Below are 23,797 nucleotides of genomic sequence, written 5' to 3' on the forward strand. Positions count from 1 at the left end.
CACAGAAACTGTTGCTGTTCAATATGACAAGTCCATGTAAGAGAAATATCAGATTCAAAATGAAACCATTTTCTACGCTGCCTCCTACCCACAGAAAATCTTTCATGACCTGGGGATCAAGCTGAACTATTGATTGTGAAATGTCAAAACATACATAAGTGTCAGACAGTTTTTCACAGTTGCTCAAATGTTACTATTTTGGAGCTTTTCACTCAAGATTGCAGCTTTACCTGTTTTGCTCACCTGCCAGTCATTTTTATACAATACACTCCATGTTTCGACAGTGCATTTGAATAAAAAATACATCATGTGCACAGGAGTACTGCTGTGGGAGTTTATGTTGCTCAGGTAATATTTTGGCCGTTCAGACCGGTGTGGTGATTCAGCAGATGAATTGGTGTAGAAGGGCGCAGGCACACAACTTGTCAGGCTGGTTATAACTCCCACTAGTGCCACTGCATGTTATATTAATGCTCTTGCACAAAACCATTTTTTTCTGCCCTACAGACTCCAATGTTTATAAAAATTTTACCATGCTTAGGTGTAACATAGGGAATTGCACCATTTTCTACACAGATGTCAGTAGAGCTTTACTAATATATGCGACTGACAGCTGGATCTTTATCAGCCGGCTGTGTCTTTACACATACAGTAGTGCTTCTGCTCATGTTATTCTCACTGCATTTAAAGTTTGCAAATCTTCAACATCTGGACTGTGATTGCTCTTTTACCTCACAAAAACAGAGATGGTGTAATAATGCTCCTTTGCAGTTAGACAGGTCCATATTATTTGCATTTAGCTGTTATTAGTGCCATATGAAATAAAGTATTTTTCATCCATTCTCAATACACACTTTTCTGTTTTGCATAACATTTTATGAACTTTGTTTTCAAAGCTCTGAAAACACATTAGCAACATAATAATGGGCATTTTGTGAAGTTACTCAGGGTAAAATTAATTAGAGTTATAATGATATAATTGTCTTCCTCGTTTTTTACCTGAAAGTCTGATTGACACTCCGCTAGTTTCCAGTAATGTGATGTTAACTCTCCCGCTGGTAGCATTGAAGCCAGTAACTGTAAATGAGGTGGCCTGTCTTTTCCCCAGATACTCGTAAAAACCACTCCACTCAGAGTTTGGGGAGAAAACATCCACGGGAACTGCAATGGAGACACAGAAACAAAAACAAAAAGACATTTGAAGCTTGTTTGACTCTTTTTTTTCTCCAAATCCAAACATTATGTCACCACTGCCTAAAAGTGTGACCAGTGGCACTGTGATTTTCTTAGTTTAGAAGATTAAACCTTAGCATTCTTGTCACCCTTTGGGCTTGGCAGGAAACAAACAAAACACATATACCTCTGGTTCCTTCATAATTGACTGTTGCAGAGGGTTAGTTTCTAGCTGTCTGAATCCCATACTTAGAAGTATTACTTACTCAAAACTCAGCAGCTTCGTTATTGCAAAAAAATACTGGTCTTTGTCTCTGGTGTTACTCTTTCTTCACAGGCTCCCCAAATATTGATTATATAATCCTGCTTCAAACGTACAAGCTATTACATGTTATTGCACCTGAATGTTTTCACTAATTTATCTACTTTGTCTGAGCCTTCGTCCTATAAATCTGGAATCAGCTGAGACAGAAGACTGTTGTAGTCAAAACTCACTTCAACCTCCTACTATCCTTCTACTGGAAATCAAGTTTAAAAAAAACAGAAAAAAAACAAGCTGCCAAGGACACGTGCAAGTGCAAGAAGTAGAAAATAGCAGTCTGTGCTATTTTGTTTGCATACCTCGAATCTTGTTCTTCTGGACATCTGACTCTCCTCTGCCTTTGGGATTGACTTTCACTCCAACTGAAACATAAAACATTGTTAAATTTAGTGTAGCTCACATGATGATTAAGTTTATTTACAGTATATATGACTGGTATAGCAAGGCTGTAGCCATAGATGGAGTAAACTCTGGGGGGTACAAAATTTGATGGGGGAATCTGGGGTCTGGGTCCCATCCCTCACACAAAATTTGACAGCTAATTTCACATGATATTCAATTATTTTTCATAAGCAAGTACATCCTCACAGTATACTACAATAAATAAAAGCTACTGTACTACTATCTACAAGCACAGGGCAACTTTGACACTTCATTCAGACTTTATGTGAGCTCTCTGACAAATATAACGCAATAAAGACATTAACATTAGTTAAATACATCCATGATCAAGAGTCTTGCAACGGGTGACTTGCGTGGTATTTTTGTCTCAATTATATTTTCAGGTTCGATTGTGGGTGATAAAAAGAACATGCGGGTCAGACTGTGGGTGCTGGATGCTAAATATATTAAAATAAAATGAGAATAATAACAATCCAATTGAATGTTTTGAAATGTTAATCCTCTGACTTCTGCCTTTGTGTTTTGGCTCTGTCCTCTGCATAACCTGGTATTTGAGACATTGCTGCTCAATATAATGAGAATAAGAAAAAAATATTTAAATTGTATTTGCTGAATTACCTTTGTTTTAAAAAATGTTATCTCAACATATTCTGTCTATCAGTGTTTTCTTATTTAAGTATTGAGAGTTGTGATCTGTTTTTTTTCCATTTGCTCAGGTAAAAGTGTAAAAGGCCATGGGAATTTTTGTACATATTGTTGGTCACTAAATGAATGTGTGGCTAATTTACTGCAAGTAACTTAGAGATGATAGCCAACATTAAAAATAGCCAAACACATGTAGGACTGCAGTTCACCGTCACACTAGAAAAGATTGTAATAATAATAATGGCAATTTGTTAAGATTATTTATGATTTTGATTATTAATGATTATTTAGGACATGTGACAGTTTTAGGGTTCGACAAACAAAAATATGACTATTTTTCCTCTCTGGTTATAAATCTGTTTTGTTGTCATTTATCACAGTATTCATAGCAATCTGCTCCTTGTCTTTGAGACCAGATAGGACCATAAGTATATGATTGAAAAAACAAACAAACAGCAACCCCCTCCCTAACCCAAAAAAACATTTCCCTAGCATTCATGGTACACCTGAGGCTGATTTATGAGAGCATAGTATTAATATCAGGGTGATAATCTGTATTTATCTCAAACTATTTGGGATTATGATACCCAGTTTAAATTCCTGGCTCAACATCAGCCTATTTTCATTCAAGCAGTGCATTTCAAAGATAGGATCTGAATACCTTTACAGAGCGGGGGTTTACCCGACCATCTACCATCACTTTTGCAGGTTCTGTGCTCTGATCCCCCAGCCAGATAGAAACCGTCTTGACAGGTGTAGATCAGCGTATATCCCAAGGTTGGCAGGTCCATAGATCGAACATCTACATTACTGGGGGTCTCTGGCTGTCTGCATGAGTGGGCTGAGTGACAGGGAAGAGGAATATAAACGCAGGGGTAAAACCAACATTGTGTTCCTCTCTGTAAAACCAAAATAAGTGTTGAGTAAAATGCAACATCAAAGTCAACAAAAAACTAATCAGTGACAACAAAACAAATGAATTTAAACACTGTATAAGGACAAATAATATTAGCAGACAGTAATAAGAGACATTATTATTCCTTACCTATGCACTCAGGTTGAGTTCCACTCCAGGTGAGGTTTTCTAAGCACGTTCTTGTCGTGGAGCCAAGTATGTGATAGTTCTTGCGGCATTTGAAAGAAATCTTACTGCCAACCTATGTGATGTAAAAGCACAATAAAAAGACCTGTTTATTAAATGTTGACACTGTAGCTTCTTAAGACCTGACTCACTTAGCATGGGTTGGTTGTCATTTATTTGTAACAAAAACCTTACAGTCAAAAAGAACAAACAAAAACAACAACAAAATTTTTACCCCTTAACTCACAGCTAACTCTTTAAATCTAACAAACATAAAAAAACAACAAAAAACCTACTTTCATCATCTTGTCTCTTTTAGTGGATGTGATATTGTCAGTCCTGCATAATGATGGTGGTAACCCCATCCTGTCTTTGAAGAGATGTCAGGGGAAATATGATATGTGGATAATATCCAATTATACTTCCACAAATTGAAGGATTTGCATGTTTGCTTAACTTCCATTAACACCAATATATTCCATCAACAGGTTCTTATCTGTGCTCCAGACAGTCTGGTCTCTAAGACAGAAGAAAATATTGCGGCTCTTTGTCATTCGTAAAGTCTAACTTTAAAAAACTAGAAGCCAGTTTTACCAAGCCTTTACTTTTGACCTGCATGTCATGTGTTTGATTGACTCTTTTTCTGAGGGACTTCGCAAACCTTAGACCCATTGTGACTTGGATGGAGTTTAATATTTGTGCACTTACTCATCCTGCATGCACTAGTGCAACTCCTATTGTACTTGCCTTGGTGCGTCCTTGGATCATGTAGAAGTGGTAGAATAAGGCTGTTATTTTATTGGCATGGTGTACTCATCTTTACTTTCAGTGACTCCTCATCAAATTTAGATTTAAATATAGAAACTTAACCTATTTACCAACTAAGCTCTGCAAACAGCAATTCATGTATTCATCTTTTAAAATTCAATATACATTAAATGCACATTGGTTTCACTAAACTTGTCTCTTTTCTGACCAGTTTAACTTTTATATTTAACATAATTTGAAGGATTATTCAGTAGTTTTACCAAGTTTATTGTCGACCAGCTCGGTGTCGTAGAAATACGCCAGTCAAACATGAATCCATTAGTAGGCAGTGAGTATGAAATGTGTTAAAATTACGCAGAAAAAATTATCAATACAAAGTCAATCATCTTTTTGTTGTAGTGGACACACAAATTAAAGAGAGAGAAAGGCTGCATAGGGTGGGCAGGATGGTTGGTGCATGGGTAAAAAAAAAGGAGATCTTGGTTAGTGTCCCATGTGAGACCAATAAGCCACCATTTTTTTTTTCTAAACCTAATCTTATCAAGGATTTTTCTTTTCTTGATCAAAATCAAACTGCGGTGGTTTCACAAGGTTAACCACATTAACAACATTGAAACAGTGACCATTTGTGATAAACTTGGCATTGTTTACAAGTTGCCAGCATATAATTTGAACACATTGTGCATATAACCACCATGTAATGCATTTTAAAAGGTTGTTTTCTTTGTCAGGTAAATCATTTGATATATTTCTCACCTGAAAGCCCTGGCCCATGACCGGGATACCATAGGCTGGAGTTCCTGGGTCACGACAGTTGTTGAAGGCTGGATCTACACGGAAACACGCACAAAAATATCAAGCATTACATGCATTCACATTTTAACATTCATTCTCTGAGTCAAATAAGCATTCTGATGTTTCATACATACTGTAACCTTACTGATGTTGTCAGCACAGACTGTCAGCTACAGTAGCACGGTGCCACTAAATTTAGCACTACGCAGAACCTCAGCAGCATCCCAATGCATCACATTTGGGATACTTAGCACACAGTATGTTTTGTGTGTAACACCTTTATCTGCAAAGTAACTTGTAGGTACAGATAAATGTATTTAAGAAGACAGGGTAATATATCCCTCTAAAATGATGTAGTAAAGGTATAAAGTGGCACAAAATTCTAAAGTACAGCATTAGTATCACAAAAATTCAACACAGTGGAATAACTGATTGTTTGTTCTTTCTTACTTTCCACAACAGCTAGTCCTTCTACTACTTAAAATAATGTCCATGACAAAAAGAGATGCAATTATTGAAGAAAAAAGCTAGCAGAAGAAGCAATTAAATATTGGTCAGGGCACATGGGTAACACCATGGATAGATTTCAAAGTAAAAATAATACAGTTATTTAAAGCAGAGGAACATGAGTGGAATTCTGTGACAGCTGCAGTGTTGCTACAAGGCTGCTTTCAGTGTCAGCTCTTACACAATAATTCAGCTTTCTCCTTATGATTTCATAACATATCCAAAATAAGCTTCATGCTTTCTGATCAGACCAAAAATTATCCATCACTTTAAAAAATGGAGGGCAGCTTTCTAAGATAAGGTCTTTACAGAAATCAAATGCTGACATCAAAACTACACACTTCATTTATTGATTAGATAATATCTCCAGCTCCAACTGCACAGGAATACTAATGCTAAAATGTGTACCAGAATAAGATCCCCAGTCTTGTTTACCAATAATCTGATTTCACACAATTTTATTCAGAACTTGATGAAATGGTTTCCTTTGCAGTAAACAAAATGTCTGTTCCTCGAAATTAACGAAAGAGTGTTATATGTAACATTTCAAAGAGTGACATAAATGCTCTGTCAGTTTATGCAGATTTTTCTTTGTGTAATGCATACAGTGGTTAAGAGCTGGTAATTATGTTATTCACTCTCCTTAAAAAATGAGCACAAATGTTTTTTGCTGTGAGACAACAACTTAACAGCAAGTTTAGTACATTTACAGCTCAGAAATGAAAAGTGTGACTCTTATTGTAAAATGTTCAAATATCGAGTGGTATGTTATACAGCTAAAGTCTTACGTTATAGTTATAGTTTATTCTATTTGATATGGACCCCACAACAGCCTTTGAATTGAGCATTCATGCAAAAGAACCAGATGTATTCTGTTAAGTGAATATAATAAAAAGCTGTTTTGTAACATATTTGCACAGGAAACTTTTTAAAAGTTAAAATAGAAATAGAAAATACATTCACAATACACACACAGAGAGAACTACATTAACAGAAAAAAAACAAAATACAGGTGTATCTATGGTTGTATTTGATATGAGAACATGTTTCTCTTTTACCCATGATTTGAGATAACCATCATCATGGCAGCATAGTGTTTGAGGGCAAACGTTACTTGGTGTTTTAGTAGAAGTCTTTTAATTACCTATACAGGCTGGTTGTTGTCCACTCCAAATCCCATCAGCCTGACAGACTCTGGAGGCGGAGCCTACCAGCACGTAGGGGGTGTGGCAGTAGAATCTGACCTCCGCTCTGCATTTGAAGACAAATATTTAATCACATACAAAAAAAAAAGTATAATAGTAATAGAAAATACTGTCTCAGATTTTTCATTTTATTATTTTAGGTGTGAAATATTATATACAATATGATATACAATATGATGGTCAACTTATCAACAGTTAAGTAAAAGTCATTTAAAAATCTGCAGGGAAGTCTAACAGGAGTCATGGATGCAGCCAAGCAATGGATGGAGCTTTCTGTATGTATTCTCATTCATTTTGTTCACTTTTTGTGTATGATTTCTGAAAGAAACATTACTTTGTGTTGGTAATACAAACCTATATGAAAAATAATGTCAGTTTAAGTCACTGATTGCTGGATCTAACCACTGACCCGTAAGAAAAGATGTTCCCCTCCCTAAATCCACCTCCAGGGGAGCCAGAATCGCCACACAGAACAGCTGAAATGAGACAAAAGATACAGTTAGGACTTCTTTTTGCTTTAACAGCTAACATAACTGAGAGGGAAACAGTGATGCGCATCAGTTAAAGCTACTAAGCAACAGTTTATATATAGCATAGGCCAGCTAACTTACGCAAACACTGTGGTACGTCTCCTGTCCATGTCCCGTTCCCCTCACAGGTTAACACAGCAGGAGTGGACAACTGGTAACCATGGAAACAACTGTAGCTAACACTGGAGCCCCATGAATGGTCACTTCCTTCCACTTTTCCATGGAGTACTTGAGGAGGAGGTCCACACTGGATCACTGAAACACACACACACACGCACACACACACACGGACATGCAGATGTAAATCATATAATGTACATAAACACAAATCAGGGGGCAAAAGGCAGTTCACAAGTTTACACTGCTGCCTCAGAAGCAGGAAGGTCCTGTGTTGGAACCTCAGCATTCGTCTTTCCCGTGTGTGGGCGTTTGTATAGAATTTGCATGCTCTCTCCACCAGGTGCTCAGTTTCCAAATACATACAGTTGCAACTGTAGGTGCAGGTCAGTGGTCCCTTCCTTACTTCCTACAGCTGTTCTTCTGGTGCCCTTACTTGAACCACACCCATCTTAAAATTCTGCCTTCATTTTGATCTCAAATACATATCTGTTTGGTTTTGGGATTGCATCTTGAATGGTTGTGACACTATTGAGATGACCAAATCTGCCCACAGACAGACAGACAGACAGACAGAGATACATAAAGACTGCTAAAATACTCAAAACCGCTTCTGTTCCCATTACAATAGGTGCCACCAGGACCACATTTTGCCATGATGACAAACGCACACAGACTCAGGAAGTGAAAACAATACCAGCTGTTGTCAAATTGCCATGGCTGGTAATAAAACGTATTTGATGACTTAACAAGAGAAACATAAAGGAATTAAATGCAGCAATCCTCAATTGCTTCTCTAACGGCAAGGCAATGGAGATGGCGCACAAAAGATGCCTCTCCATGCTTTGAACTATTCCAGTACTCACTTGTTTGTTTCTGCAAAACCTTAGCGAGTCCTAGACTCACTGTCAGTTTATATGTTAGTTTATATGAAACTTAGCTTGCTATAGCAGGCTAATTTCTTAGGCAACTGTACATATAAAAATGGACGCTGCTCTGGCCATCCTGCTTCACTGAAGTTAATGGGAATGTTCATTCTACTCTCTATTTCTGTGACACTGACACTTCTCTCACTGTAGCTAGCAGTACAAAACAGACAGTTAAACAAACAGTATGCCACTAATGGCTAATACTGTTACAATGGGATATTTATACCTCATTTGATCGTTTACAAACATCTGCAAATTTATCTTCAGTCGAGACAAATAAATCAGCACCAAATAAGCTCTCAGACTGTCAAAGTCACAAAGACAAAACAGCAGTTTCGACTTGTCCCTGGTGGATATGAAGCCCCACGATGTGGAGGATATGAACCAACAATTGAAACAGTGCTGCTGTGAAGAAAAGCCAGAGTTAGACAAAAGCTTTTTTTGTGAACATTGTAACAGTTACCAAAGCCAAATGTTTTTTGTATTCATTCATGTCGGGGCTGGTGTCAACCCCAGCATGCACCAGGCAAAATGCAGGACATACACACACAGTGCTGACAAATGAACCACCCCTTGTGCTTCCTCTCGCTAATCCCCGAATCATAGTAAAAAGAATAAAACAAAATAAGTACAAATACAAATTTTAAGGTGTCCTATGAGGAATTCCCAGTAGTATATGAAGGGATGGCTGCAGATGGGAGCCGTGACATCAAGTGAAAATAAAAGAACAGCAAAAGCAGCAGACAGCCGTAATCACCATATGGACATTTACTGTCTTAAAGCAGTAGATGACCTAGGTCACCACATTTAAGTTGCTTAACCAAAAAAAAAAACATGATGACCATATGGACTGAGAGTTTCAGAAAGGGCATTTGGGGTTTGTGCATTGTCTGTGGTGGCATCTCTGCTTCCACTCTGGTAACTGGGAGTGAACTGTGATATTGTTTTTTTCAAGTCTGTTAAATGAAATCCTAGCAATATTATTCACAAGACAACTTTTCCATCAACCTTCTTCTTTTGAAACAGTGTCCCACATTGGGGATTTTAGGAAGAAATGCATAATTTATACTTGAGACGCACTATGTGGGATTGCTATTTATGTGATGCTAATTATTCACACAAACCTTCAGCTACTTTGAGATTGTCATAACTGCAAGTGAACATAACCAATGTTGATATCATATGGTACAGCTGATCAAATCAATTAATATTCATTTAAAGCATCTGTTATCTATAATCATAATAAAACATACCGTTAATGCATAATGATGTGACACCAGCTTCACAAGATTTTAAGAAGCCGACTGTGTGCGTGGTCATACATGCAAGTGTTATATGAGCATAGACGTCTATGCATAAAACTTCATAACACCCTGATAAACATCTGTGTGTGTGCATGCCTAAATGTGTGTGTGCCTAACTCCCTAAGATAATGATAACCATCTGCATGGTTTCAAACATCTAATAAAGTCAGTGTAATTCTCATCTAACCAGGAGACAGATGGTTTCATGCTCCATTCACTTTGCTATGATGATATACAGTGCACACAAGCATACACACAGAGAGAGGCAGACACACACAGATACACAAACAGACAACACATACGTGGTGTATACAGAGTAAATGCAGCAATAAGCACACACTGAAATCGATCAATAGACAGTAATATAACAAGTACTGTATGCTTCACTAGAGATTCTAAATATGCACTCCATATGGACAGCTTCCTTCTTTCAATGTCTAACTATTCTCTGTTTTTATATTTTGCATTACTTCCTCAATTCTTGACTTTGTTTTTCTCTGAGCCAATGTTTAATCTTTTTTTTTCTCAGTCTCTTTTCTGTTTCTCTGTTTCATTATGACCAGTCTTTTGGATGCAGAAGTGCAATTAACAAAAAATTGTTTTGAACTAGAAAAAATAGCTTTTGTTTGTAACATCGGGGTTTCCAGGCAACTGCTGGTTTCTTGCAGCAAACTAATCAGTTGACTAATTCTGGCTTTGTATGTCAGCAGTGTCCTGAAGAAGCCTTGCATCTCCCCAAAGTGATCCTCCCAGACACACGAAAAGTCTTTCATTTTCCCATGTTGTTTCTCTCCACCCTACAACGTGTTCTACTCATTTTTAGTCCCATTACCAGAATCTACACACCTGCACACAAGTCGATGCCAAATCCAGTTTCTTAAAGCATGCTGTGCATTGACTTTATGTTGTGTGACCCCAGGAACAACTGCTGGTGGCTCGCCAACAGCTAATGGGAATTTTAATTAATAATTGAACGAGCGCTACCTCTTTTTGGGACCTGCACTGTAGCCACCAGCATCTCAGTTTGAGAGCATCCATTGTTGTTGCATTGATTGTTGGTATGGAAATCCCAAATCAGTCACAGAAGCAAACTATGAAGAATGGTTAAGATGTGTGGGAAGATCATGGGAGTGCAGCAGTCTGATTTGCACCACTTGTACCTGACCAGGCAGACAGAAAAAGCAGACAACGTCCGCGCCTGGATACATCTCACACAGACACTCCTGTCAGCTTGCAGATACAGATATTCTCAGATCAGAACCACCCAAGTAGGAAAAAGTAATTTATTCCTATGGCAGTAACCCAAAATAACAAGCTGCAGTAGGGCAACGTGTGTGGTTGGGGGCCCCCCCCAATATATTTTTTTCCCCTTATTTTTTGGTTGTTGTTTGGTGTCTTTCTTTATGTTACTCATAATTTGGGCTATTTGTGTCTCTTTGAGGTAAATTTGTGTGTTGTTTTGGTTTGATTTGTGTCACTCTGTGGTTGTTCTGACTGTTTTTGTAATTACTGTGTGTCTCTTTGTGGCTATTTTAAGTCTCATCTTGGTTGGTAACGTGTGACATTTTGCTGATGAAGGCCATGGGCCCCCTAAGAGTTCAATTATTGTCAACATTAGCTAGATCAACAGACAAGGATGGGGCCCCCTGTCTGTACTCTGCATTCATTTTGTCCATATTTCTGTACATTTTTTAAAAGCTTACGGTTACGGACAAAAATTGAGAAGTACCATCAAGGATTGTAGGGACTATGTAGTATTTCCAAGAGAGATATGACTGTAGGAGACGTATAAGTCATTTAAATGTTTAATGTTGCTGATTACTGAATACTGCAGTAAAACAATGCATGTAAGCTACTGTTTTTGTATACACAGCAAAGCTGATTATTTTTAATGTTCATAATTTCATTTATGGCTTTCAATTGCAGTTAAATCATTAACTGGAGCACTGCTATACTACAAATACTGAAATTAAATGGACCATAGTATGTTTAAAAAAATGCAATGGGACTTTAATATGAGCAGAACTGTTACACATCAGTTAATCAAAGACTTGAAAATGGATTGGATTATATTACAATGATACGGTGTGAATTGTCAGGATTGTGTATTGTCTGTACTATTTTGAGGTGATTTTTTTGTGTGTCTGTGTGTGTGGTTTTTGTTTTCGTCGTTTTTGTGATTTGATGGTCTTTATAATGTTGCATTGTCACTGTATGAAGTCTGTTGTGGACCCAAGTGAGAATAGCTGCAGCTATGCTGTAGATAATGGATCCCGAACTAAACGAAACTAGCTACTGGTAAAACAGAACAAATTGGCAATATAGTAAAAAAATGTATTAAATGGCCCCACAGTCCACCATACTATGTTGGTTAACAGGTACACTTTTATGACGTCCTCCGACGTCGTCTATGTCTATAAATTCTGAATCTGACCTGTGGTGCCATCTTTGGGATGCATCTATGCCAACATAAAGGACGCATGAAAGTAAGTAGGCTGTGACATTTACAACGTTTGACACATCTATGTCTATTTTCATATGCAAAGGGAGTATAAATGTGTCTTAACACTTTGGGCTCCTGGGCCTGTGCTTGGTAAACCTACTTAGTAATCCCTTTATGCATAGACATGCCAAAAATGTATCTTATTCTTTGACAGATTATGGTCAAGGACTTTTGTTAGTGTCTTATTGTTATGTGTTTTAATTGTGTCTACATTATGTTTATAATTTGGCGTGCTGTACCACAGATCACCCTTGTGGGAACATTAAAGTTTTCTAAAGCCTAGATTTTGTAAGAGAAACACTGTTGTTATGGATCAAACTCCAGTTGTCTAAAAATAGAATAAAAAACTCTTATTGACTTGAGCAGTTAAAATTCCAGAGCAATATTTCCGCAGGTCTCTGATGCCCAAAGAACTGCAATTGAAGGTTTCTGAACTGTTTTATTTTCTATATGTGTCTCCCTTGCTGTGAATAGACTGCTGGCTTCACATGAGTCTGGAGGAGTAACTCTCACCCCTGCTTGCTTCCCCACCTCTGCTCTTTACTCTGTCACTGCGATTGACTCCTTTCCCTCTCCCCACCCTTTCTTCTTTCCTCTCACGTCTCCACACTCTGTTCTTTCTTACACTTTGGTCCCCTGCCTCCTCTCTGTCTTCCTACTTTTTTTTCAGTTTCTCCCTCCAGCCCTTCTTCTCTTTCACGCTGCACCTTTCTTCCTCGTCCTTCTGTCCCAGCTCCAGTCCTCTTTTATCCTCTTCCATTGCTCTCTTGGTCTCCTTCTCACACCATTACTGCCGCTCCCTCCCTCCTTTTGTCTTTTAGGTATATCTCTCTTGGCGCAATTCAGCCAGCCAACACATTTTATGGGCTTAATCCCTTTTCTCACTGTGTGTTTACAGGTTTGGGGCAGGTATTGATTTGCCTCTCTTTGTTTCTCCCATCACTCGCTTCCCCTCTCTCACTTGCTTCGCTATTGTTTTTTTCCTTGTAGCTCCACTGATGGCTCATCACATTCTCCCTTTTTCCCTCTTCATCCCCCCACTTGGCTCTCTCATTTTCCACCTCCCATTTTCTTTCTTTCTTAATCTCTGCATTACTCAGTCTTTGTGTCTTTTTTGTGTCTCCTACTTCTGTTATTTAATGTTTTCTTCCACTCATCATCCTTTCGATTCTTCCTTCCCCTCTATCCTCCCTTCTCTCTTTTCCGTCATTCCCTGAGGCCTCCTCCTCATTACTTACCTAGCTCAATCTCTCCTTCTTCCTCAGTTGATTCATTCTGCCTGTCAAGCTACACTTTTATGGCTTACAACTCCTTCATTCAATATGTTTCTGTGAGTGCATGTATGTCTCTGCGTGAGGAAGCTCTTGTTCCAAAACAGGATCAAATGAAGACTTGTGGATAGTTTGAAGTGGGAGAAAATAGAGAGGATGAAAACAGGAGTGCTGAACACAAACACGTGAACAGAAGGTGGAGAACTTAAAGAGGAGGAGAAAAAGTGAAGTGCAATAGAGGGCAATGACAAAAAAGAGGAACAGATATTAAAGGAACAAAAAGAAGAGGACCTGCAGCATTTCTCCTACCTGCATCTCTCAAAATGTTTTCTATTATACCTCTTTCCAAACTAATTTTCTCCTTTAAACTTCCTGCCCAAGACTCATTCTCTATCACCTACAGTATCTTTTACTTCTCTGGTTTCCCTCTCTCTGCATCTCTCTCTGGTTCCCTCTCAGTAGCCTCTCTGCCGGCTTTCTCAGTTTTTCATCTCAGTTCAAAGCCTCTGCAACTGCAGGAGCCAGCAGGAGATTTTCTGTTTGTGGGAAGACACGGCAGGGAGGATCTCAGGAAACATTCCCTGATATTGTTGTTGAGTATCATAGTCTAAACTCTAAATATGGGCTGTTGTAAAACTTGAATTCATTATATTTTAATATGTTCTTTTTTACATCCCCCTTTGTTTTTGTGAAAAAAGAAGGGTTTCAGGAAAAAAAAACAATCTAATTTAACACTCTGGTATTGTAAAGACCAATGTTAATCTCCTCTTGGTCTCCTTCTAATGTACTGTTAAAGTCACAATCTGTTATTTTAGTGTGCCAGCATGCACTGAAATGCTGTTGTTCTTATTTAAATTGTTACTTGTTTTTGTGGAGCCTTTTTGAAGCACTTGCACAGCTCCATAACAATAACTGCCCTTGTTATCCTGCATTGTTGAGTACCACGCTATTAGGAGATTTCTGTCACACTAAGACTTGTCATCACAAAATTAAGGATAATAGCATGAGGTTTGTTGTTCATGTTGAGTTTTTGAGTTTATTTTTAATTGTTAAGTTTCCCTCTCAGTACATATTTTTGTTCAGAACTCTTGAATAGCCAAACTAGTGAGTCTTGAATGTTAAAAAAGTTGCACATGGCAAATTTCTTGCTTTTTAAATGTATTTGCTTTAATTTTCTTTCGGTTTTTATGTATCAATGTTTGACTTTTGATTAGTTTAGCTATGTTGTTTTGGTGTACTTATTTAAAAAATGAAATCAAATATAATTCATAAAAATAATCAAATTTGAGGATATACTATGCAGGACTTATACAAAGAAATGAGAGGGAGGAGCTCAGGAAATATTCACTGTTACTGTTGTTGAGCATCACAGTCTAAACTCTAAATATTGGCTGTTGTAAAACTTGAAATCGTTTTATTTTAATGCCTTGTTTTTTTATTTCTCCCTTTGTGTTTGTGAAAAAGGAGGTTTCATGAAGTAAACTCTAATTTAACACTCTGGTACTGTAAAGAGCAATGTTAATCTTCCCTTGGCCTCCTTCTAATGCACTGTTAAAGTCACAATCTGTTATTTTAGTGTGCCAACTCTGAACACTGAAAAACTAATACTCCTACTATCTCCGCCAGGGGTAAACCTGGAGGGGATCATGCGTTTGGTTGTGTGTGTGTGTGTGTGTGTGTGTGTGTTTGTGTTTGTGAGTGTGTGTTTCTGTCTGTCCACAGGTAATTTCACAAACTACCGGACCAATCAGCCTCATATTGTAGGTGCAGATTTTTGACTGAATGCTCAAGGACTTCTCGTGGCTGCACTGATTCATAGTTATTTAAAAACATGTTATATTGACTGTTTCATGTTGTCACTGACTGCTGACTCCTCACTCCTCACTGGCTGCAAGTTTTCCAGAAACCATCTTGGCTAAAAGCAACAAGCCTTGACATCTGTTGCAGGCCACAGTTTAGTCCTTGTCAAATCTCAAACCAAATGAATAATTTTCTCATTTTGACCCGTAGCATCCGGAGATTAATTCCATACGTAATATGTTATGATCCACTAAAATAATTCACTTTTTTCTTTCCACTTTTTTTCACAATTTTGTGAGCTTCTCTGCCATTTTCACTCTAAGGACTAAAGTGATTATATATAATAAATATACTACGTAAATACTATCTATAAACCAACAAATTTAAGGATACCTTATGCAAAATGTGTTAACCAGTATGTTAAAAAACTAGCATTGCTGCCATTTAGTTGTATGTCTCTGTGAACCAGTCAAGCTGTAGTTACAGATTACATCCTAGTCTGTAAAACCAAGGACGCTACACACATCTTCACCCTAGAACAAAAGATCTATACAATCATCAAGGTGGGTACCAAAGACTACCAATGCAATATCTGATCAAATGTCTCACCTTCTGTTCCTGACTTATAGCATTGAGTAAAGGCCAGAAAAGTGTTTTTCCAGAACATTATGGTGTCACAGTAAAGTTGACCTTTGACATTTTGGATATAAAATGTCATCACATCATCATTTCATCCTATTAGACATTTATATTAACTGTTGTCATAATTAATGCATGAATTCTTGAGTTATGGCCCAAAACACATGATGAGGTTACGGTGACCTTTGACCACCAAAACTGAATCAGTTCAAGTGAACATTTGTGAAAAATTTGAAGAAAAACCCCCCGAAGGTGTGCTTGAGATATTGAGATACACCTTGAAAATGTAATGCCTCTGGCCATGGCTGTCACTGGCAGCATAAACTCCCCCCACAAATGTGGCTGAGATAAAAGATTTGGATCTGACTTTTAAAACATTGATATAATAATACTGGTATCTGCCTAAAAATAACAAATAATGTTTGGACTGGAAACAATCAAATCCATCTACAGGGCACAGTGTTTATTGATATGCTGTACTAGACCTGGATCCATCCTCTGCAGATAAACTTAAAAGCTGCTGTTCTGGTCAATGATTACAATTGAAAGTTGCATTTAGGGATGTTAGCTCCTCTCACCTTTACAGCTGGGTTTGGTTTGGTTCCAGGTTCCATCCTTAGTGCAGCGCAGAACGCTTCGTCCAGGTGGTTCCATCAGGTGACCAGGGTTACAGCGGTAGGTCACTGTGTGGTTGAAGGCAAACTCACTTCCAAGATATATCCCATTAGCTACTGGGCCAGGGTCCCCGCATGTGATCACTGAAGGAGGTGAGAGAAGTTTCCCAGGAGAAGTAATTAATACAGTATTTAGACAGAATATCTGTCAGATGGTGTTGTTCAAGCTATCCTGCGGTAGTGTAGTAGTGCACAAGGCGGTAACAGTTTTGGACACATCAGTCTTATCTTTTTACTACAACTAGAACTCGCTGTGCTTTCTAACATAACCTGAAAAAACAATGTTTTTCCTTGCTTGCCCCTTAACCTCGTTCTCCCACTCAACTCTCACACAGACTGCCTTTCTTAACTTTCCTCAAGCACATCCCAACTTCTTTTCATCTACCTTCCACCTTCTTTTTCTCTCTTTCCCCAAACCTCTGTCTGGCTCTGTTTAACTACACAAGTTGAGATCTCAGACACAACAACCTTACTCATGTACAGGCCTGGATCTGCACAGCAGCAGGTTGCCCAGTTCATGCACAATTTATGCTGCTCTTGGATCCTTTACTAAAAACAGCACCACTATGCATGCACCACCACTGATAATATTTGCAGTAGTATTTGTAGTGCAATAGCTAATGAGGCCCTTTGCTTAATTTTCATTATAATGACTACATCCCCCTGCTGTTACCACTGATAATGACAGTAGTGATATTAAACCTACCAGTGCAGTCTGGGGGTTGTCCTGTCCATGTCCCATTTGTTGTGCAGTGTCTGGTGGTCAGGCCTGATGTTTTGAAGCCGTCCCAGCATGCATAAGCCACTGAGCTGCCGAAGGTGATGCCATCGCTGAAAACAATTCTGCCGTGTGCTGGGGTGCCAGGGTTACCGCAGGATACAGCTGAGAATTGAGGAAATATTAAACAGCGGTGATTAATCATACTGATAATATCAGTGTGAGCAATGCTGTCTCCCTGTCACTCAAGGCCGATCAGCTGTAGGCTGCAATAATGAGCGTATCACTGGAGTCAGCTGGAAATAACATAAAATGTGTCCTTGAGGTAGTGAGGCTGATTAATAACTAAAGGTGGTTGGACTGATTCCCAGCTCTGAATGGCAGATCTACAGTATTCCCTTTGTGTGCTAGAGGCTGACAGGAGGCTGGTTATATTTCTGCTGCGTCCTCTTTAACCGCCAAAGTGCCTCTGAGCAAAGCACAGAGCCTGAAACTGCTCCAAGGATAGCTCTTGAGTGGTTCTGCCTGCTGTTCAACACCAAGACATGAGCTCTGGAAATATGTACGCGACAGTGTTTAAATAAGATCTTCATGGCCTTTACCAGAAGTTCCCAACCTGGGGGTCCTGACCCCAACTAGTTGTCGCCAAAGCTTCACAGACGGTCGCAAAGCTGTCTTGATTTTAAGTGTCCAGCGTTTGGATTTGAGGCATCTAGAGGTAAAGTTGCTGAACTTAAACTACTATGTGCCAGGCGTGTTGCAGACATGAAAACATGAATGGCTCTATCTGGAGAAGATTTTGGTTTGTCCGCTCTGGGCTACTGTGGTACAACATGGCGGACTCTGATAAAGAAGTTCTGCTCCGTATGTAGATATAAACAGCTGATTCTAAGGTGACAAAAACACAACAATTCTTATTTTCAGGTAAATATAAACTAATGGACACATAGTTATAAACATCATATTCGGGGGGAGTTAGTGAGCAGGCAGTTGAGTAGGCTGTGTTTCTGACATGTTCTGCTGAAACTTACAAAGATCAGTTACAAAGTTTTGTTCAGGCACTCTACACCTGCAAAAGACTACAAAATACTGCTCAAAACTTGCTATTGACACTTTCATTAGTTTAGTTTTGGTTTTGCCACTCCAATGGCCAGCTGTTTGCGAAAATACAAGTTCACTGGCTGAGCGTCTACTGCTGGGCCTAAAGCCACAAGCTTAAGTGCTTCATCTCCTGGGGGCAGCAGTAAATTCACCCAGCCAGATAGCCAGATGGAGTTGGCGAACCTGAAAGTCGAATTCCTCAACTTGTTAAAAGAAGACATTGCCACTCTTAGTTCAGAGCTAAAGACTGTGCTGGCTGAGGCATTTGAAGCTGTCAAATCCAAGCTACGTGCAGTTAAAACAAAAGTGGTTAGAACAAAAATAATATTGCAACAATACGCTCTGATGTGGAGACAATGAAAACAACCATATCAGAAATAAGGTGGGGATTATATTGTGGATATCATCAATTTAAGTTGGAAGACTCGATACGGAGGTAACCAGTCTGTGGGAAAAATGCCTAGACACGGAGGGAAGGATGAGGCGTTCTAACATGAGGATACCCAATGTTCCATAGACTCCCAGCTCAAGGACCATAGTGGCAGTCTCCAAACTACTGAGGGATGTTTTGAAAATGGACAAGGATGTTTTAATTTTGACAAACATCATGGCTACAGAACTATGAACACTGGCGTCACTCCACAAAATGTACATCTTGGTTGTCAGGCAAAAAATATGATAGCTTTTTAAAATCCTAATACCTTTAAGATATGGATTCAAGACCTTATAAACCATTTGATCATGGAGAAAAGTTGCTACTCTATAAGTAGAACTTACTTATACAGCAGTTTTGTAATACTGATCCCTTATTACATGTAGTATAATTTATGTTTTTGTTTGTTTGTTTTGTTTCTCATTTGTTTAATTTGTGTCTTTGTCATACTGAATTTGTTAATAAGTAATTTTCTGTGCAACTGATGTTGCTCTCTGTAAACTGTATTTGTATGACTTCAATGGTAATTAAAAGACCTTGAGGAAAAAAAGGAAAAAAATACATTATATTCAATTTCTGCAAACTGGTGCCCCTAAATCCTTGTTTGTTTCAGAGTGAATCTAAGCGCTTCCCCTTTCTTCTTGCAGGACGAGAAGCATGAACAAGTTTTTCTTGGTGAGTCAAAGGCTAGGACCTTTATCCATCTTTAGCATTCTTTGTTTTGAACCACTGCCAGTCTGGTAGATTGTAGGCAAAACTGTCCTGGAGGACACAAGAATGCAGATAGTGAGGGACTTTGCCTCTAAACTTGTCTGATACATTGATCTTTAGTTTGCTGCCACAGCACATTAACAGAAGAGACAGGAATTAGCAGCCGACCACAGCACATTTCACTAATCAGATCATGACAACTGGCAGCCTCGAACAATCAAACATCTATTGATAGGTGTTCATTAGTTAGGGCACCTAAAAGCTCTGTCCAAGAGTGAATTTGTGACAGTGTGTGTAGGTGGAGCACATCATGCAAAACTGCGTGTGTATGTCTAGGCTAATTTACCGTTTGTGTTTGTTATCAGGATATCAGTCTGTACATAGGCCTGTGTGTGTGTGTGTGTGTGTGTGTGTGTGTGTGTGTGTGTGTGTGTGTATGCGTGTGTGTGTGTGTGTGTGTGTATGGATTACTTTGTGTTTGTGTCTCAGTGATAGATGTCTCTTCCTTTCTGAATCAGCTTTTAACCACAATTAGCTTAATGAAAAACAACTGTAGACAGACATAAATTATTAGTGATGCTGGCACACGCAAAAGAGACACACACCTCTAAGGTAAGACTACAGGGCTACATTTCGATGTTAGTGATTCAGTACATGTATGCATACCAAGACTCAAACTAGAGGTGAAAGTCATATTCCAGTGTCATACAGTCTCAAACACAAACTGTCCACAAAGTTGGACAAAATCACTACAGTTTTGAGTCCCTATTTAGCAGGTATAGCTTGCTTATGTTTCCCCCGCCCATAATGAGATACAATCTGAAAATATGACTAATGGCATGACGACACATTGTGAGTTTCTATCAATATTCTTAGAAATGTCAATACTGGCATTACTTTTTAATATATAATTCAGCAGATGAACTTATTTATAAAAAATACATGGCGTTTTAAAACGGTTGAAACAAAAGATGCAAGTATTTTTATTCATGTAAACAGTGCTTATTTTTTTCTCATTTGAGTTAGTGGGGCTGTCATACTTCTCAGTACTCTATATTTAGTAAACTGGTGGTGTTTTGGGTCACAGCCATACAACAATATAAAAGAGTACAGTATGACTCACTCGTCTTCCCCCTGTCCACTTAAATTACTGCTAGAACAGCCCATCTATCTAACTGAATCTAAAATCTGCATCAGAGTAAAATGAAGTTAATGTCAGCAGCGCATTTTTTTCAGCATACCCAACAAAGTTGGGAATAGGGAGGGTAACACAGGCAGCAGCTTAGGTTTCCAGTGTCTCTACAGCACTATGGGGACCCACTTTAATTTCCCCTAAACTCCCTACGGGTTTAAAGAGTGTCTTTGAAAACTGCTGTTGTATAGGACACACTTTATTACCACAGCACTGTGCAAGATCCAGCTCAGTCAGTTAGGAGTGACACACTTCAATCCTTTGTATCTGGGCCACACAGATACAAACATACACACACACATAAACTCGAATCTCCAGATTTTTTTTTGAAAAACTGCTACTTCCATAAAACTACACATTATGTAAACTTTTCCTTTCGGAGGGCCATTATGTATTATGTTATTATAACCACTAAAATCTGACTCGGCTACACTGGAATCATAAATCAAGAGGAAAATGATAAAAAATGTCCATCAGTTACTGTGGCTGGTACATTTTCAATTATTTTTGGCTTTTCTGTCAAAGCACCTGGTGAAGAAAAAACAACAATCCAACCACAGTTAAAGTCCTCTGGCATTTAAGGGGCATCTGAACACCAAACCTGGCAGAGAAAATTGAGTTCATCATAATTGTCAATATATTAGATTTCTAAAAGTAGTGTAAGTGCTGTAATTTTATGTTGAGGGGCAGTTGCTTATTATTATTATTATTATTATTATTATTATTTATTTATTATCATTATTATTTGCAATTAGGTGAAAAATCAGCTGAAGTAAACATAAACGTAGGATACTTTGAACTATACATATACTTCATTTTATGAATTACATCCATCTCAATGCAGGCATGTGTAAGCTTCACTTACAAAGTATATATAATGTACAGTGTACAGTGTACAGTGTATGTAATGTGCTTTAAGCTATGTTTGGAAACGGATTAGTTGCTTACTGTCACCAGCATGCCAGGCAGCCTGATGCTACTGTATTCTCCAAAGCAAAGATTAAGCTGTTTAACTTTGGAAGCTGTGCTGATTTATTTTCACATAAAATGCTGAATAATTAAGTCCATATGCCACAAATGCACTGTGGGTTTATTCAAAATCTGCACTGCTTCATTTTACAGCAATGTTTATTTTTATAGCAATGCTTTATAGAATCTGGGTTGGGACCCAAAGGTAACCTCAAATGAGACAGGGATAACTTGGTATTACAATGTGTGATGTTTTCTAAACAGACAGCATATGCAGTGTTGTCAACTCTAAGTCCCTTGTATAAAGCCAGTAGTATTTTTTTACTTTACCATAATACAGGGTCAATAATATATATATAAAATAAAATAGAATAAATATAAATAGAATATAGTGCACAACAGCTCATAATATCTATTTTGGATCTAGGAGAAATCCTTTTTTTTGTTTTGCTATGCTATTCTGCAGAACAAAATTGAATTAAAAATGTTATCTCTGAAAAATAAAGCTAATTAGTTTGCTGCTGTTTGTTTTGCTGTAGAAGAGTCAATTTCACATAGTCACAGAAACCACATAAAGTCACTGCCTTGCTTCCCCACCTTGACAGACAGGCTGTGTGCCGCTCCAGGTGCCGTTGTGAAGGCAGGTCCTCTCGGCTGAGCCAATCAGACTATATCCCGCCTCGCAGCTGAAACGCAGCAGGCTCTTAGTTTTAAATTCTTCCCCTCCCAGACGGGCACCGTGGGGGGGGATCCCTGGGTCACCGCAGACTCCTGGACTTACACCTACAGCAAGAAATGAGACATTAAGTTAATGTACCAAACACACACCGGCAGCCAGACACATCCTCACCACTGAAGCAACAAGGACCCCCACACAGTCCTGAACTGATGAGACCCAAACATAGAAACACACGTAACCACATGCACAGCAAATCCAAATACACTCGATACAGTTAATGTGGAACCACAGCTGCATTCAAGTGATGTCCATTAGTCTCCTAATAGGTTTTAGTGATTTTATGTAAGTAAATGGTAAAACAAAGAGCTAAGAGATTGTCTACCTCTGAGGCCGGCGTGCTAAAAATTTAGGCATGCATTTAAGCTACAGGTCAACAAAATCAACTTAAAAGCGTTTGTGGTGTTAGTAATCTCACCTCTGCTACAGAAAACACACCAATATTTTGCCTACGCAGTCTTCCATATACAGTGACACACACATACAGTAGTAAATGCACATACCCACACATGCAAACTTTGTGGAACTGCACTTTGCATTTAGGTTATACCAAATTGTTCTAGCATTAAAAGCACTGAGCGTGTCACAATTTTAGCAGCTTAAATTCCATCGGTGGGGATTTGTGAGTTTAACAGGGTACAGCTCCAAATGCAGCGCCCTGCATCTCAATGAGGTCTTCAGCTGCAGGATGGATTCTGCCCTGCTGAGCGTTCTGTTTTGAGGCCAGCAGAGTAAGCTTATTGCATTTCAGCTATTGAGACAGTTGATGCTGAGTTTTGAAAATGATCAGTTTTGGTGTTGTAGTGTTGTGGGATCTGTGTAAGCCTGCTGTAGAGCAGCACTTACAACCTGAGAACTAAACCAAGACTCTTCAGCCTCATTTCCCCTGCCTGTTCCTTAAACATGCAGCTCAAGCCAGGTTACATACAGTACAGTAGGCACTCAGTTTATAAGTCACATATTACAGCAATTTCTTCTGTTTGTAAATTCATTAAGTGGCACATACAAGTTTTTCAAGATCACTTACACAAGCATGATTGTCAAATGGTAACTTCTTTTATACAGTACACCTTGCATCAAGAAAATACAATGCAGCTTGTAGCAAGCATTACTTTTTTTTTTAATTACTGACTGTTGAAACTGTCTGTTATGTAATGTAAGAAGCCCTTCAAATGGATTGTTTGTATGTTTACTTAGGAAAACTGATGCACCACAATCTGTATATAGACCACGTAATCATGACCCAGTAATTTGTGTATATCACAATTTGTA

At 38.5% G+C, this 23,797-nt stretch overlaps 1 protein-coding gene across 1 annotated transcript in view; it reads right to left on the reverse strand.

Moving 5' to 3' along the window:
- The window catches only part of LOC121944114 (CUB and sushi domain-containing protein 1-like), a 453,543-nt gene that overhangs the window by 11,028 nt on the left and 418,718 nt on the right, over positions 1–23,797 (reverse strand). Inside the window, exons 60-70 of the mRNA XM_042487796.1 lie at positions 22,387–22,572; positions 17,372–17,548; positions 16,570–16,749; positions 7,510–7,683; positions 7,308–7,374; positions 6,838–6,944; positions 5,148–5,221; positions 3,588–3,699; positions 3,204–3,383; positions 1,795–1,857; positions 1,000–1,161 (exon numbers count right to left, since the gene is read on the reverse strand). Of these exons, the coding sequence (XP_042343730.1) occupies positions 1,000–1,161; positions 1,795–1,857; positions 3,204–3,383; positions 3,588–3,699; positions 5,148–5,221; positions 6,838–6,944; positions 7,308–7,374; positions 7,510–7,683; positions 16,570–16,749; positions 17,372–17,548; positions 22,387–22,572 (1,482 nt within the window). The remainder of the gene's footprint in view (positions 1–999; positions 1,162–1,794; positions 1,858–3,203; positions 3,384–3,587; positions 3,700–5,147; positions 5,222–6,837; positions 6,945–7,307; positions 7,375–7,509; positions 7,684–16,569; positions 16,750–17,371; positions 17,549–22,386; positions 22,573–23,797) is intronic.

Source organism: Plectropomus leopardus, chromosome 1 (genome assembly GCF_008729295.1).
Source record: "Plectropomus leopardus isolate mb chromosome 1, YSFRI_Pleo_2.0, whole genome shotgun sequence".
NCBI lineage: Eukaryota > Metazoa > Chordata > Actinopteri > Perciformes > Serranidae > Plectropomus > Plectropomus leopardus.